This window comes from Petromyzon marinus, chromosome 57 (assembly GCF_048934315.1).
Source record: "Petromyzon marinus isolate PM22_M1 ecotype Great Lakes invasive population chromosome 57, UKy_Petmar_22M1.pri1.0, whole genome shotgun sequence".
NCBI lineage: Eukaryota > Metazoa > Chordata > Hyperoartia > Petromyzontiformes > Petromyzontidae > Petromyzon > Petromyzon marinus.
Window position 1 is genome coordinate 1,227,501 of NC_133723.1, and position 12,110 is coordinate 1,239,610.

The window sequence follows — 12,110 nt, forward strand, 5'->3', positions numbered from 1 at the left end:
GCGTGCGTGTGGGTGTCGGGAGCGGTAGTGTAGCGGTTGTTAGCACGCTGCGCTACAAACCTGACGACCTGAGTACGATTCCCGCTCACGGCCAACACCAGCGAGGATTATCTGAACCGGTCCTGGGCCTCCCTCAAATGAGTAGCCGGTGCGGTGTGTAGTAAACATCGCCACCAGGGTGACAAAGACGGCCGGACGTGGTGCTGGCCACCCACCTTCATAGGTGCTGCTCGCTAACAGCACTTGCCTCGGCCGTCTATTAAGGCTCTAACGGGGAATCTTCGTCTTTGTTTACATTCTTTCGCCCCGTACCAACCTCGTTAATGGGAGGTGCGTGCCCACCCGCTGTAATGTATAAGCACGGGAAGGCAAAGGCGGCCGGGCGTGGCGCTGGCCACCCGCCCCCTCTCGCGCCCCTGCCGGGCCTGCGTAGGCACCGCTGCTCGCCGACAGCACTTGCCCCCGACGGTCCACTAAAGGCTACGCGGGGGACCTTTGCCTTTGCGTGACACCGCAGAGCGCCGGCGTCCACCGACCGGAATGGGTTCCACCGTGGCCGGTGGCAGTCGACGGAGTCGCTGTCCCTCTTCAGCCGGCTCATGGGCAACTCCATGGAGTCGCTGCCAGACGATGGTGAGGCCCCACTCACTCAGAAATTCCCATAGACTCAACACTACCCATAGACTCAACACTGCCCATAGACTCAACACTACCCATAGACTAACACTGCCCATAGACTCAACACTACCCATAGACTCAACACTGCCCATAGACTCAACACTGCCCATAGACTCAACACTACCCATAGACTCAACACTGCCCATAGACTCAACACTACCCATAGACTCAACACTGCCCATAGACTCAACACTACCCATAGACTCAACACTGCCCATAGACTCAACACTGCCCATAGACTCAACACTACCCATAGACTCAACACTGCCCATAGACTCAACACTGCCCATAGACTAACACTGCCCATAGACTCAACACTGCCCATAGACTCAACACTGCACCATAGACTCAACACTGCCCATAGACTCAACACTACCCATAGACTCATCACTGCCCATAGACTCAACACTGCCTATAGACTAACACTGCCCATAGACTCAGCACTGCCCATAGACTCAACACTGCCCATAGACTCAACACTGCACCATAGACTCAACACTGCACCATAGACTCAACACTGCCCATAGACTCAACACTGCCCATAGACTCAACACTACCCATAGACTCAACACTGCCCATAGACTCAACACTGCCCATAGACTAACACTGCCCATAGACTCAACACTGCCCATAGACTCAACACTACCCATAGACTCATCACTGCCCATAGACTCAACACTGCCTATAGACTAACACTGCCCATAGACTCAGCACTGCCCATAGACTCAACACTACCCATAGACTTAACACTGCCCATAGACTCAACACTACCCATAGACTCAACACTGCCCATAGACTCATCACTACCCATAGACTTAACACTGCCCATAGACTCAACACTACCCATAGACTCAACACTGCCCATAGACTCAACAAAGCTGCGCTTTCCGCTGCTGTCTCGCCGGTGCAGGGGACGTGATCGAGTGCAGCCTCATGGGCAGCCTGGAGGAGGACGCTCGCTACTTCGAGGCCGACTCGTGGAGCGTCGCCGTGGACGCCAAGTTCATCAAGAGGCAGAACAAGGACGAGATCAAGAGGCAGGACGTCATCTACGGTAACGGGCCGGCCACATCACTACACGAGATCTAGCCCACGCCGTGACGCGCCTGGCCACACCGTGACGCGAGATCTGTTTGTATAGGCCACTGATCTAGACAGCTGTGGTTCAGAAGCGACGCAACCTGGAAACAAATGACAGCTCAATTGATAGTAGCAGCCAAAAACTCTTAAACGCGTGCAGGGGAAAACTACGTGACCACGGGGGGAGAGAGAAGCAAACTCGAAATATACTACAGCTGTCGTCAGGGTTGGGATCGAACAATCACTCGCACACAACACAATCACTCGCACACAACACAATCACTCGCACACAACACAATCACTCGCACACAACACAATCACTCGCACACAACACAACCACTCGCACACAACACAATCACTCGCACACAACACAATCACTCGCACACAACACAATCACTCACACACAACACAATCACTCACACACAACACAATCACTCACACACAACACAATCACTCGCACACAATCACTCACACACAACACAATCACTCACACACAATCACTCACACACAACACAATCACTCGCACACAACGCAATCACTCACACACAACACAATCACTCGCACACAATCACTCACACACAACACAATCACTCGCACACAATCACTCGCACACAATCACTCACACACAACACAATCACTCACACACAATCACTCACACACAATCACTCACACACAACACAATCACTCGCACAACACAATCACTCACACACAACATCCACTTCCCCCTGTGTTGGTCACTACCATCACTCCACCGCACCTCCGTTCCACCGCACCACCCCACCACCGCACCTCTGCACCACCTCACCACCGCACCCCCTGCACCCACCCACGCCCTCCGCAAACCGTCCGACCGCCAGAGCTGATGCAGACGGAGATGCACCACATCCGGACGCTGCGCATCATGGCGGACGTGTTCGGGCGAGGCCTGCGCCAGGAGTTGGGCTGGACGGCGGAGATGGTGGAGCGGCTGTTCCCGCGGCTGGACGACCTCCTGGAGCTGCACACGCACTTCATCGCGCGCCTCCTGGAGCGCCGGCGAGACAGCCTCGATCCGGGCAGTGACCGCAACTTCACCGTCACGCGCGTTGGCGACGTCCTCATGGGCCAGGTGAGCCACGCCGGCGCTGCCGTCTGTCGCCCCGGTTGGGGGGGGGGCGGGGGGTTTCATTAAAACTATAAACTAATTTTTTTTTTTTTTTTTTAAACTAAACTTATTAATTGGCCAGGCGTAAGGTTCCGACTGAGCTGCTGCATGTGTAGCTCTTTATCAGAAGCCACCTGCCCATCGCAAGTGATCGCTTTTACGGAGTGTGGCTTATCGTCGTCGTGTGGAACTTCATAGCAGCAGGCAAATAAGTTTCAAAACGCGTGGTGGCGTCCATTCTGAACGTGGAGGGGGAAAAACCGGAGGACCCGGAGAAAACTAACACGTGACCACGGAGAGAGAGAGAGAGAGACGCGCAAACTTCAAATATGCAGCGGGCGTCAGGGTCGGGAACGAACCCACGACTTCCTGCGTAGCAGGCGAGGTGGTTGACATCTCCTAGCCACCGTGGGTCCCGAGGAACGCGGCCGGTTCGCCGGGACGGTTGTCACCGACGCGCTACGCCGGTTGGCTTGTATCGCGGCCGGAGAGAGTGCCGGTGAAGGCGGAAGCCTCGGTGGCTAGGAGATGTTAACTCCCTCGCGCGGTATACAGGAGGTCGTCGCGAGTTCGATCCCGACCCTGATGCCCGCTGTATATTTTGAGTCTGCGTGTTGTACTGGTGACAATGACAATGAAGGATCTCTCTCTCTATCTCTCTCTCTCTCTGTCCGTGGTTGCGTGGAGTTTTTTCACTGGAAGCTCCGGTATTTCCCTCCGCGTTTAGAATCGACGTCACCGCGCGTCCGGGGGACCCGGTTAGTACGTGGGATTCAGGCCGCCACTGCGGTTGAGTGGTGTTGTGGTTGAGTGGTGTTGTGGTTGAGTGGTGGTGTGGTTGAGTGGTTGAGTGGTTGAGTGGTGTTGTGGTTGAGTGGTGTTGTGGTTGAGTGGTGGTGTGGTTGAGTGGTTGAGTGGTGTTGTGGTTGAGTGGTGCTGTGGTTGAGTGGTGCTGTGGTTGAGTGGTGTTGTGGTTGAGTGGTGTTGTGGTTGAGTGGTGTTGTGGTTGAGTGGTGTTGTGGTTGAGTGGTGCTGTGGTTGAGTGGTGTTGTGGTTGAGTGGTTGAGTGGTGCTGTGGTTGAGTGGTGTTGTGGTTGAGTGGTGCTGTGGTTGAGTGGTGTTGTGGTTGAGTGGTTGAGTGGTGTTGTGGTTGAGTGGTGTTGTGGTTGAGTGTTTGAGTGGTGTTGTGGTTGAGTGGTGTTGTGGTTGAGTGGTGTTGTGGTTGAGTGGTTGAGTGGTGCTGTGGTTGAGGGGTGTTGTGGTTGAGTGGTGTTGCGGTTGAGTGGTGTTGCGGTTGAGTGGTGTTGCGGTTGAGTGGTGTTGTGGTTGAGTGGTGTTGTGGTTGAGTGGTGTTGTGGTTGAGTGGTGCTGTGGTTGAGTGGTGCTGTGGTTGAGTGGTGCTGTGGTTGAATGGTGGTGTGGTTGAGTGGTGTTGTGGTTGAGTGGTTGAGTGGTGTTGTGGTTGAGTGGTGCTGTGGTTGAGTGGTGCTGTGGTTGAGTGGTGTTGTGGTTGAGTGGTTTAGTGGTTGAGTGGTTGAGTGGTGCTGTGGTTGAGTGGTGCTGTGGTTGAGTGGTGCTGTGGTTGAGTGGTTGAGTGGTGCTGTGGTTGAGTGGTGGTGTGGTTGAGTGGTGTTGTGGTTGAGTGGTGTTGTGGTTGAGTGGTGCTGTGGTTGAGTGGTGGTGTGGTTGAGTGGTGTTGTGGTGGTGTGGTTGAGTGGTGCTGTGGTTGAGTGGTGCTGTGGTTGAGTGGTGGTGTGGTTGAGTGGTGTTGTGGTGGTGTGGTTGAGTGGTGCTGTGGTTGAGTGGTGTTGTGGTTGAGTGGTGTTGTGGTTGAGTGGTGTTGTGGTTGAGTGGTGCTGTGGTTGAGTGGTGGTGTGGTTGAGTGGTGGTGTGGTGGTGTGGTTGAGTGGTGCTGTGGTTGAGTGGTGTTGTGGTTGAGTGGTGTTGTGGTTGAGTGGTGTTGTGGTTGAGTGGTGGTGTGGTTGAGTGGTGCTGTGGTTGAGTGGTTGAGTGGTGCTGTGGTTGAGTGGTGCTGTGGTTGAGTGGTGTTGTGGTTGAGTGGTGTTGTGGTTGAGTGGTGCTGTGGTTGAGTGGTGTTGTGGTTGAGTGTTGTTGTGGTTGAGTGGTTGAGTGGTGTTGTGGTTGAGTGGTTGAGTGGTGTTGTGGTTGAGTGGTGTTGTGGTTGAGTGGTGTTGTGGTTGAGTGGTGTTGTGGTTGAGTGGTGCTGTGGTTGAGTGGTGCTGTGGTTGAGTGGTGTTGTGGTTGAGTGGTGTTGTGGTTGAGTGGTGTTGTGGTTGAGCTGTCGCTCGCTCCCCCCCCGTGCGCCCCTCCGCTTCCCCCAGTTTTCGGACGACAACGGGGACGCGATGAAGGACACCTATGGGGCCTTCTGCAGCCAGCACTGCGAGGCCGTGCGCTTCTACAAGGAGAACTTCGCTCGCGAGAGGAAGTTCCAGAGTTTCATCCGGGTGCGGCACACGCACGCACACTCGCACGCACACTCGCACGCACACACGTGCACACACGCACACGTGCACACACGCACACTCGCACGCACACACGCACACACTCGTGCACACACACACACTCGCACGCACACACGTGCACACTCGCACGCATGCAGCCCGCAACACACGTGCGCGCACACGCATGCTCACACATGCATGCGCGCACACGTGCGCACACACACACGCGTGCGTACACACTGCACACACACACGCATGTGCACGCACCTCAGTGATTGGATGATATCGGTCACTGCTCGGCCAGGCTGCCGTGCGTGACCATGAGCGTCACGTGACCGACTGTGCTGTGTCGTGCGTGTGTGTCAGCGCGTGCGTGTTAATGTGCGTGCGTGTTAATGTGTGTGCGGGCATGTGCGCGTGTATGTCTGTGCGTGCGTGTTAATGTGTCTGCGTGTCTGCGCGTGTGTGTCTGCGCGTGTGTCTGCGCGTGCGTGTTAATGTGTTTGCGTGTCTGCGCGTGCGTGTTAATGTGCGTGCGTGTCTGCGTGTGTGTGTCTGCGCGTGTGTCTGCGCGTGCGTGTTAATGTGCGTGCGTGTTAATGCGCGTGCGTGTTAATGTGCGTGCCTGTGCGTGTCTGTGTGTGCGTGCCTGCGCGTGCATGTTAATGTGCGTGCGTGTTAATGTGCGTGTTAATGTACGTGCGTGTTAATGTGCGTGCGTGTTAATGTGCGTGCGTGTTAATGTGCGTGTAAATGTGTGTGCGTGTTAATGTGCATGATAATGTGTGTGCGTGTTAATGTGCGTGTTAATGTGCGTGCGTGTTAATGTGCGTATCAATGTGCGTGCGTGTTAATGTGCGTGTTAATGGGCGTGTTAATGTGCGTTTTAATGTGCGTGTTAATGTGCGTGTTAATGTGCGTGCGTGTTAATGTGCATGTTAATGTGCGTGTTAATGTGCGTGTCTGTGTGTGTGTTAATGTGTGTGTTAATGTGCGTGTCAATGTGCGTGTTAGTGTGCGTGTCTGTGTGCGTGTCTGTGTGCGTGTTAATGTGTGTTAATGTGCGTGTGTGTTAATGTGCGTGTTAATGTGCGTGTTAATGTGCGTGTTAATGTGCGTGTTAATGTGCGTGTCTGTGTGCGCGCGTCGCCGCGCTGCAGCGCCAGAGTTCCAACGCGCTGGTGCGGAGGCTCGGGGTGCAGGAGTGCATCCTCCTCGTCACCCAGCGCATCACCAAGTACCCGGTGCTCATCGACCGCATCCTGCGCTCCACCAGGGGTACGGCCCCCTCCCTGGCTCCCTGCCGCCCCGCCCCCGCCCCCGCGTCGCTGTGCGGCCGTCCTGTTGGGAGGCGTCGTCATCCGTGTGACGCCGGTCCAATATCGACGACACTTCAGCGTTAAGCTGTGCTACTGTCAGGGGCCCTTAACCCCAGGGTTCCGAGTGAGTGAGTGTGGGTGGGTGGGTGAGCGAGTGAGTGGGTGGGTGAGCGAGTGAGTGGGTGGGTGGGTGGGCGAGTGAGTGAGTGGGTGGGTGGGCGAGCGAGTGAGTGGGTGGGCGAGCGAGTGGGTGGGTGAGCGAGTGAGTGTGTGGGCGAGCGAGTGAGTGGGTGGGTGAGCGAGTGAGTGTGTTGTGGTGATCTGCGGTGTGGTGGTTAAGTGTGTGGGTGAGCGAGTGAGTGAGTGTGTGGGTGAGTGAGTGAGTGGGTGGGTGGGCGAGCGAGTGAGTGAGTGGGTGGGCGAGCGAGCGAGTGAGTGGGTGGGTAGGTGGGGTGGGTGGGTGAGCGAGTGAGTGGGTGGGTGGGTGAACGAGTGAGTGAGTCGGTGGGTGGGTGAGCGAGTGAGTGAGTGGGGTGGGTGGGTGAGCGAGTGGGTGGGTGGGCGAGCGAGTGAGTGTGTGGGTGAGCGAGTGAGTGTGTTGTGGTGACCTGCGGTGTGGTGGTTAAGTGTGTGGGTGAGCGAGTGAGTGTGTGGGTGAGCGAGTGAGTGGGTGGGTGAGCGAGTGAGTGGGTGGGTGAGCGAGTGAATGTGTGGGTGAGCGAGTGAGTGTGTTGTGGTGACCTGCGGTGTGGTGGTTAAGTGTGTGGGTGAGCGAGTGAGTGAGTGTGTGGGTGAGCGAGTGAGTGGGTGGGTGGGCGAGCGAGTGAGTGAGTGGGTGGGTGAGCGAGTGAGTGGGTGGGTGAGCGAGTGAGTGTACGGGTGGATGAGCGAGTGAGTGTATGGGTGGGTTAGCGGGTGGGTGAGTGAATGAGTGGGTGGGTCGGTGATCGAGTGAGTGGGTTAGCGAGCGAGTGAGTGGGTGGGTAGGTGGGGTGGGTGGGTGAGCGAGTGAGTGGGTGGGTGGGTGAACGAGTGAGTGAGTCGGTGGGTGAGCGAGTGAGTGGGGTGGGTGGGCGAGCGAGTGGGGTGGGTGGGTGAGCGAGTGGGTGGGTGGGTGAGCGAGCGAGTGAGTGAGTGGGTGGGTGGGGTGGGTGGGTGATCGAGTGGGTGGGTGGGTGAGCGAGCGAGTGAGTGAGTGGGTGGGTGGGTAGGTGAGCGAGCGGGTGAGTGGGTGGCTGAGCGAGTGAGTGAGTGGGTGAGCGAGCGAGTGAGTGGGTGGGTGAGCGAGTGAGTAGGTGGGTGGGTGAGCGAGCGGGTGAGTCGGTGGGTGAGCGAGTGAGTGAGTGGGTGGGTAGGTGAGCGAGTGAGTGAGTGGGTGGCTGAGCGAGTGAGTGAGTGGGTGGCTGAGTGAGCGAGTGAGTGGGTGGGTGGGTGAGCGAGCGAGTGAGTGGGTGAGTGGGTGGCTGAGCGAGTGAGTGAGTGGGTGAGCGAGCGAGCGAGTGAATGGGTGGGCGAGCGAGTGAGTGGGTGGGTGGGTGAGCGAGCGGGTGAGTGGGTGGCTGAGCGAGAGTGAAGATGAAACCAGTCGGTGCGCCAGACCGAGCCGTCCCACCCGGTCGCGATAACCATCGCGGCGTCCCCGCTCGCGGCCGCGGCGTGCAGAGGGCTCGGCGGAGCACGAGGAGCTGACGCGGGCGCTGGCGATGATCCGCGGCGTCATCTCTGCGGTGGACGAGCGCGTGAGCGAGCACGGCAAGCGCCTGCGCCTCATCGAGCTCTACAACCGCATGGACAGCAAGGCGGGGACGCGGCTACGTGACGGCGCCACCTTCACCCGCGCCGACCTCATGGCCAAGCGGCTGGTGCACGACGGCACGCTCGGCATCCGCACGCCCGCCGGGCGCTCCAAGGGTGAGGGCCACCCGCCGTGGCTGGGAGATGTTAACGCCCTCGCCTGCTGTGCAGGAGGTCGTGGGCTCCGTCCTGACCCTGACGGGCGCCTGCTGCTGTCGAGTTTGCGGTGTCTCTCTCACTCTCTCTCTCTCTCTCCCCGTGGCCGTGTGGATTGTTCCCCGGGGTCCTCCGGTTTTCCCCCCTCCACGTTCGCCATCAACGTCACCTACGCGTTCGCAGTAATTTCGCTGCTGCTGCTGCTGCTACTGCTGCTACACGTATCCGACGATGACGACGACGATGACGACGACGATGACGACGACGACGACGACGACGATGACCACAACGAGCCACTTGGTTTAGCTGCCGTCATTCGTTTGGTGGCCCGGGTCGCCACGTAGCAGCTCCGTGTGGGGCCTTACCTGGCAAAGTCAAAAATAGTTTAGTAAATGAACCTCATGGCGGGACCCCGGGGTCAAAATCGGAGTTAACTAATTTATTTTTGGCGACTCCGTCCCGCCGCGACGCGCCCGGCACGGATCGTCCTGCTGCCACGGCGTCCAAGCGCGGCAGCGGCGGCGGCGGCGAGGACGATGGCGCAGCAGAAACAAAACGTGGAGACTTTGATGGGCGCGTCGCGTGGAGCTCGCCGAGAGGAACGGATCGCCGTGTCGGGTCGCCTTCGACGGGCACAGAACGACGTCGCGACGCGGTTCACGCGAGAGCCGGGGGCTCACGGGGCCCCGGGGTCCTGCCATGAGGTTCAACGGAGTAGCCGGGCCCGGCGCTTGGTCATCGGAGCTGGGGGAGACAAAGGCGGCCGGGCGTGGTGCTGGCCACCCACCCCCTCGTGTGCCGTGCCGGCCTTCATAGGTGCTCGCTAACGGCACTTGCCCCTACAGTCTGTTTAGGCTACACGGGGGATCTTTGTTTGTGCGCGTGTGCGCGCGTTGCAGATATCCTGGCCGTGGTGTTCACGGACAGCCTCGTCCTCCTGCAGGAGAAGGATCAGAAGTACATCTTCCCGTCGCTGGTGAGCACCACGTGGCATCCGCACGGCCTCACGAGGTCGCCGCTCATTTCCCAAAGAGAACCCCTCCACGGACAACCCAGTGGACTCCGGATCTACACTGCACTGCCATCGTCATAACTCTCCCATCCTCCCTCCCTCCCCTCCCACCCCTCCCTCCCCTCCCCTGTCTCCCACCCCTCCCACCCTTCCCTCCCCTCCCCTGTCTCCCACCCCTCCCACCCTCTCTCCCTCTCCTCCCTCCCTCCCACCCTCCCTCCCTCCCACACCTCCCTCCCACCCTCCCTCTCACCCCCACTCTCCCTTCCCTCCCTTCTCACCCTCCCACCCTTCCATCCGTCTGTCTTCTCTGCCCTCCGCTCTATTTGTTCATCCACCTGTCCTTCCGCCCGTCCATCTGTCCGTCCGATTGTAAACTAAACGACGTTTCAACTGAACCTACACAGCCCAGTGTGGCCTTACGCTCATCATGTGGGGACATCTACAGAGACGCGCAAACTCCAAATACGCAGCGGCAGGCATGGTCAGGGGTCGGGATCGAACCCGCGTCCTCCTGCGTACCGGGCGAGGGAGTTAACATCTCGCAGCCACCGCGGGGCCCCAATCTCGCGAACGAGACTGCGACCGTGGCGTCTCGGCCACGCAAGATTAACCGCGTGGCGGCGCGGTGCGTCTGTCCGTCGGTTCGGTGCGCGTGAGCAGGAGACGAAGCCGGCGGTGATCTCGCTGCAGAAGCTGATCGTGCGGGAGAAGGCCAACGAGGAGAAGGGCCTCTTCCTCATCAACGCCTCGGCCGCCGTGCCGGACATGTACGAGATCTACGCGTCGTCGCGCGAGGAGCGACAGTACTGGCTCTCGCTCATGCAGCGCGCCATCGCCAGGTCCGCGGAATGAGTGCGGAATGAGAGAGGAATGAGTGAGGAATGAGATCGGAATGAGAGAGGAGTGAGTGAGTGTGGAGTGAGTGAGGAATGAGGAATGAGTGAGTGCGGAGTGAGTGAGGAATGAGTGAGTGCGGAATGAGTGAGGAATGAGTGGAGAATGAGTGCGGAATGAGTGGGAAATGAGAGCGGAATGAGTGAGGAATGAGATCGGAATGAGAGTAGTGAGTGAGTGAGTGAGGAGTGAGTGGGGAGTGAGGAATGAGTGAGTGCGGAGTGAGTGCGGAGTGAGTGAGGAATGAGTGAGTGCGGAGTGAGTGAGGAATGAGTGAGGAATGAGTGAGGAATGAGTGAGGAGTGAGTGAGGAATGAGTGGGGAATGAGTGGGGAATGAGTGAGGAATGAGTGGGGAATGAGTGAGGAATGAGTGAGTGAGGAATGAGTGAGTGAGGAATGAGTGAGTGAGGAATGAGTGAGTGAGGAATGAGTGAGTGAGGAATGAGTGAGGTATGAGTGAGTGAGGAATGAGTGAGGAATGAGTGGAGAATGATTGAGGAATGAGAGGTAACGCGACGGTCGGTGCGTCACGACCCGCAGCTGCCCGGACATCGACGAGGGCGTGCCGAGCGAGACGGAGGAGGACAAGAAGCTCACCGACGCCAAGAAGCGGAAGGCTCGCGAGTTCCAGGGTACGACGCCGTCACAAGTCGTCACCCCCCCTGCCCCCCGGCGACACGTTCACGTCATCGCGCCTTCGGGGGTCCATCACGGAGCTTGCGTCTCTCTCTCTCTCTGTTGGTGCGCCTTCGGGGGTCCATCACGGAGCCCCCCCTCTCTCTCTCTCTCTGCCTGCTGGCGCGTCGATTCCCTCCGGCTGCTCCGGTTTCCTGCCGCGGCCGCCGCGGCCGCTGTCGGACAAACGTCCCAGTGTGGCTTTCCTGGCTAAACGAGGTGTTTGTGTCAATGTGTTAATGTGTCGATGTGTTAATGTGTTAATGTGTCAATGTGTTAATGTGTTAATGTGTCAATGTGTTAATGTGTCACCGTTGTTGTTGTTGTTGTTGAGCCTGCCGCCACGGCCTCTCATTGTGGTCCCCCGTGCCCCCCTCCCCCCCAGGCCGGCTGGCGAGCCGCGACGCGGTGATGCGTGCCGTGCTGGAGGAGAAGCTCAAGATCTACGCCGAGATGGCCGAGTACTTCAGCTGCGAGGAGCCGGCGGCAGCACCGGCGGCGGCGCCGGCGGCGGCGGCCGAGGGCTCCGCCGCCGGCGGTGCCGTGGCGCACCGCACGCTGCTCCGTCTGGACAGCGCGGAGCTCCGTGGGGAGCCGCTCCTCAACAAGGGGCTACAGGAGGGTGAGACCCCAGTTCAACACAGACCCCAGTTCAACCCAGACCCCAGTTCTACTGAGACCCCAGTTCAACCCAGACCCCAGTTCAACACAGACCCCAGTTCAACCCAGACCCCAGTTCAACCCAGACCCCAGTTCTACTGAGACCCCAGTTCAACCCAGACCCCAGTTCAACCCAGACCCCAGTTCTACTGAGACCCCAGTTCAACCCAGACCCCAGTTCTACCCACACCCCAGTTCAACCCAGACCCCAGTTCTACTGAGACCCCA

The 12,110-nt window shown here is 58.4% G+C and overlaps 1 protein-coding gene across 5 annotated transcripts in view; it reads left to right on the forward strand.

The window, feature by feature from the left end:
* The window catches only part of LOC116954885 (rho guanine nucleotide exchange factor 18-like), a 250,740-nt gene that overhangs the window by 214,114 nt on the left and 24,516 nt on the right, over positions 1–12,110 (forward strand). For all 5 annotated transcript variants that reach the window (XM_076052605.1, XM_076052608.1, XM_076052606.1 and 2 more), the window contains 10 exons: positions 518–633; positions 1,589–1,732; positions 2,616–2,866; positions 5,245–5,370; positions 6,528–6,645; positions 8,349–8,597; positions 9,536–9,612; positions 10,312–10,490; positions 11,088–11,179; positions 11,608–11,844. In XM_076052605.1, the coding sequence (XP_075908720.1) occupies positions 518–633; positions 1,589–1,732; positions 2,616–2,866; positions 5,245–5,370; positions 6,528–6,645; positions 8,349–8,597; positions 9,536–9,612; positions 10,312–10,490; positions 11,088–11,179; positions 11,608–11,844 (1,589 nt within the window). The remainder of the gene's footprint in view (positions 1–517; positions 634–1,588; positions 1,733–2,615; positions 2,867–5,244; positions 5,371–6,527; positions 6,646–8,348; positions 8,598–9,535; positions 9,613–10,311; positions 10,491–11,087; positions 11,180–11,607; positions 11,845–12,110) is intronic.